This window comes from Meriones unguiculatus, chromosome 17 (assembly GCF_030254825.1).
Source record: "Meriones unguiculatus strain TT.TT164.6M chromosome 17, Bangor_MerUng_6.1, whole genome shotgun sequence".
Classification (NCBI taxonomy): Eukaryota; Metazoa; Chordata; class Mammalia; order Rodentia; family Muridae; genus Meriones; species Meriones unguiculatus.
The window spans coordinates 23,692,855-23,697,728 of NC_083364.1; the positions used below are offsets into that span (position 1 = coordinate 23,692,855).

Below are 4,874 nucleotides of genomic sequence, written 5' to 3' on the forward strand. Positions count from 1 at the left end.
CTCATATAGAATTGTCAGTGTTTCTAATACTCAATTCTGAGATAGGATAACTAGGCAGCAGTAGATTGTTAGAAATGCACTTGACACATGATTAGGTCTATTAAAGAGTGAAGTTAGAGAAGTCTATGACATTCATACTGCACAACTGCATTGTGTAATTGGAAGCCCAGGAAAGAGTTTGAACAATTGTGTCCATGGGAAGATGGTACTTCCTGGGGTGACAACGCAGGCCATGACCCTGCTTGTAAACTACATGGTTCCAGGTTATTCCTCACTCTACTCTGAATCCCAGTGAAATATGTGTTAGAACAAATAAGGCAGAGCAGAATTACAGGCTGATAATAGATATTTTATTGTGCATTTTGAGAGCAGGGAAAAGGGCTGTGATAGTCAAGAGCAGTAAGGGTATTCTTGGGTATGATTCTGATCTCATGCTCGGTGGGTAAGATGAAGGTCAGAAGACCTAGGAATACTCAGCAGGGAACAGGCTCTTCTCCACAGTGCCCCCTTCATGAATGACGAGGCAGCCGAAACTCTTTTTAGATTCCCACAATTCTTTTGTTATGGACAGGATGCTGGTAGCCATGTATTTGTTGTTGCTCTGTTGGGAAGGCTGGCTAGTCTCCACACCCTCGGTAATAGGAATGTCATCTGTCTTCCAGGACACTGACAGATTTTCTGGGAAGAAGCCAACTATTAAACACACCACTGAGGCTTTGTTTCTCCTGAGATCGTCAGAGGAAGGTGGGAACATGGTGACTGTGGGTGAAGAGTTGGGCTGACCTGCAGGATGAAGAAAGAGGGTCAGAATTTTGTTCTCCCAATAGGAATCCTGGAGGTAGTATGTAAATTGTCCTTGAATTTAGTGAATGTGTTTGAACATAGTGCAGAAGATGGGGTATGTATTTCTTTCATGTACTCCTTATGTGGTAAAAATTATGCACCCACACATTTGTACACTTTACCTGACAATTTCCTACAACTTGACCTCCCTCACAGACACCTGATTTTTTATTTCTTGCTCTTATATTCTTCTCTCTGCTTTTTATGTCTGTCTGTAGTCTGTGTGTCCCACTCGGTAAAGAGACAGTTCTGATGTAAAACCTCTGCTCTGTGCCTAAACTTTAAAACTAGGCATTTGTTTTCACCCAAATTTGCCTCTCCAGGGTCTAAGTATAGCATCTACCTGCTTGAACTTTTTCCCATTCTTCAGAATTAGGTCAGATTCCCCTCTCTGGATGAGTTGTATAATTTTCATGCATGAGGAGTAGATCTAGGTGAACTCAGTTGATCCATCTTTTAGGCTTTGTAGAGACCCCGAAGCCCACCTTCCCAAACACATCTTTAGTTTTTCTTGTCTTGACTTTCTGTGCCCAGAGCTTTTCCCCCTTTCTTCTACTTACTAAATATTCCCGTGTTCTAGGTTGGTTTCTGCTCTGTTCATCGCTTTCCATGGAGGCTTGGGGATTCATTCTATCTTCTGACTGTCCTAGAATTTGAATCCTGAGTTCCTTTGTCTAGATTCCTGGCCCCTGACTTGTTATTCCTCATCCCCCGTGCTAAGTTTTCTACATTCTCCAAATTCAACAGCTCTTTCTCCCTCTATGTTTCATCTCCATGAGATGACAATTCACTTTACCCTTCACAAAGTTCACCAGAAAAATAGACATTCAAATGGGATGACACAATGGTGTACTTATCAGAGCGCTGTAGAATGACAGACAGACATTGATAGTTTATCTGTTTCAGGACCCTGTCTTTGAGATTAGAGAAAAACAACAACAACAACAACAAAAACACGGTAAAGGGAACCATCTGAAATGAGACAGAATGTAGAGAAGCAAACGATTATTTACCTAGAGTGAAGTCCAAGCATGAGGCAAAATACAGACTGAGAAATAATCCAACAGTAATCATCTCAAACTGTGGAGAGAACAGCAACGGAGGAGGAAGAAGTCACTCACCTAGGACAGTCACTCTGGTCCCGCTGCCATATATACAACCCTATGATTTGCACTCATGCAAAAACCCTGCATGCACCCTATTCTCCGGTTGCAGCTGTGATGTCTGCAATCCCTCATGATTCTTGGAAGGTAGTAACCTCACTGATATTCTTTAAAGATATTGTGGCCTCTGTGAAAATCTTGGTGCCCCTACTTTGACCTGCTTCATGGTCTCCAATGTTTAATCTTCCTGATAACAAGAACTGGAGCCATGTGTCTGTTCAGACCCTAACTAATGCCTCAGAGATCACAGCATATCTATTGCAATCTAAGGCTAGATGCTTAAAGATTTTTGGTCTTGCCAAAGGAGGACCAGATTATTCCAAAATGGTCCATCTCCCTTACCTACCATGGAGAAGCCTAAGAATTCAGTCTTAAGTTTGAGGAAGACAGATGAAAAAAAAAAGTTCCCAGAAAGAAAGAACAAATCTTTGCAAGATAACATGGGCTGGGCTGAATGGGAAAGAGCATTAAAGCCACTTACCTAGGACAGTGAGCTTGGTTCCACTGCCAAAAACATAACACAGTGATTGAGCCTCAACCCAAAACCTGTGGGTCACTACTTGGGCCTCTTTTCTGGCAGCTGGGCTAGATCAAAACAATAGCTGGCTGTAATGAGTGGAGCTGTGAGCTTGCTTGAGGACGGTGGGTGATAATCCTTTCCACAAGCTTGTCTCCTTGTTAGGCAGGCACCTGCATGTAGGTGTTCCTATTCTGTGTATCTGCTGCCCCATCTGTGATACTGTGTGTCGACAGCAATCTCATAGATCTCAAATAAATCCCGAGTGACAGACCCATTATTTCAGGTGCCTTTGTTTTGTGACATAGAATTCTATGACTTTGGCCTCATTTTACAGACTGAGATATTTCTTCCTCACAAATTTGGATAGTCACACTTGGTCACCTTTTTTTGGAACCAAGAACACAGAACCACTCTGCCTTATGAAACTTCCAGACAGGAAATTCTTTTTTAATTTCTTTCCACAGAGGTATATTCATCACCACTTCATTCATATGTATTTTTTCAGAGTATGTATCTCCAGCATTTTATGTACTTGCATGTACATACATACCTATCCATATATATATATATATATATATATATATATATATATACACACACACACTTATACCCAAGAATGAGCACAAAGCTCATTTCTTTGTTTTTTTTCTTTTCTTTTTAAAAATATATTTATTATTTATTACAGTTTATCTATTTTGTATCCCTGCTGTAGGCCCCTCCCACCTCTCCTCCAGTTCCATCTTCCTCTCTCTTCTCCCCCTGTGCCCCTTCCCTAGTCCACTGATAGGGGGGAAGACCTCCTCCCATTCTATGTATCTGACTCTAGCCTATCAGATCACATCAGGACTGTCTGCATCCTCTTCCTTTGTGCCCTGGCAAGGCTGCACCTTCCAGGGAGAGGTGATTAAAGAGCTGGCCACTGAGTTCATGCTAGAGACAGCCCCTGCTCCCCTTACTAGAAAACCTACTTGGAGACTGATTCTATAGGCTACATCTGAGCAGGGGTTTTAGTTCCTCTCCATGCATGGCTGTTTGTTGGGATATCAGTTTTTGTACTCCAGCAGGGCCCAGTTTTTTGTTGGCCTGTAAACTATAGCCAACATCAAACTGAACGGAGAGAAACTTAAAGCAATCCCACTGAAATCAGGGACAAGACAAGGCTGCCCACTCTCTCCATATCTCTTCAACATAGTGCTGGAAGTCCTTGCTAGAGCAATAAGACAGTTGAAGGAGATCAAGGGGATACAAATTGGAAAGGAAGAAGTCAAATTATCACTATTTGCAGATGATATGATAGTATACGTGAGTGACCCCAAAAACTCTACCAGGGAACTCCTACAGCTGATAAACACCTTCAGCAAAGTGGCCGGATACAAAATTAACTCAAAAAAATCAGTACCCCTCCTGTATACAAAAGACAAAAGGGCTGAGAAAGAAATTAAGGAAACAACACCCTTCACAATAGCCACAAATGACATAAGGTACCTCGGAGTAACCCTAACCAAGGAAGTCAAAGACTTGTATGAAAAAAATTTCAAATCTCTGAAGAAAGAATTAGAAGAAGATATGAGAAGATGGAAAGATCTCCCATGCTCATGGCTTGGTAGGATTAACATAGTAAAAATGGCCATCTTACCAAAAGCAATCTACAGATTCAATGCAATGCCCATCAAATTACCAACACAATTCTTTACAGACCTGGAAAGAAAAATTCTCAACTTCATATGGAATAACAAGAAACCCAGAATTGCTAAAACAATCCTCTACAATAAAAAATCTTCCGGAGGTATCTCCATCCCTGATCTTAAGTTGTACTATAGAGCAACAGTTTTAAAAACTGCATGGTACTGGCATAGAAACAGAATGGTGGATCAATGGAACCGAACAGAGGACCCAGAAATAAACCCACACACTTATGGACACCTGATCTTTGACAAAGATGCCAAAACCATACAATGGAAAAAAGATAGCATCTTCAACAAATGGTGCTGGTCCAACTGGATGTCTACATGTAGAAAAATGAAAATAGATCCATACTTGTCACCCTGCACAAAACTGAAGTCCAAGTGGATCAAAGACCTCAACATAAAACCAGACACATTAAATCGGCTTGAAAAAAAAGTGGGAAATACCCTAGAACTCATTGGTACAGGGGAAAACTTCCTGAACAGAACACCAACAGCAAAGGCTCTAAGAGCAACAACCAATAAATGGGACCTCATGAAACTGAAAAGCTTCTGTAAAGCAAAGGACACCGTCATCAAACCAAAGCGACTGCCTACAGATTGGGAAAGAATCTTCACCAACCCTTTATCTGACAGAGGACTCATATCCAGTATATATAAAGA

General features: G+C 41.3%; 1 gene segment (V, D, J or C); it reads right to left on the reverse strand.

Moving 5' to 3' along the window:
- Positions 1 to 328: 328 nt before the first annotated feature.
- Positions 329 to 1,969, reverse strand: LOC110541885 (immunoglobulin lambda constant 3-like). The segment is given in 2 exon segments: positions 329 to 783; positions 1,857 to 1,969. Coding segments are annotated over 2 exon segments (381 nt in total).
- Positions 1,970 to 4,874: the final 2,905 nt, after the last annotated feature.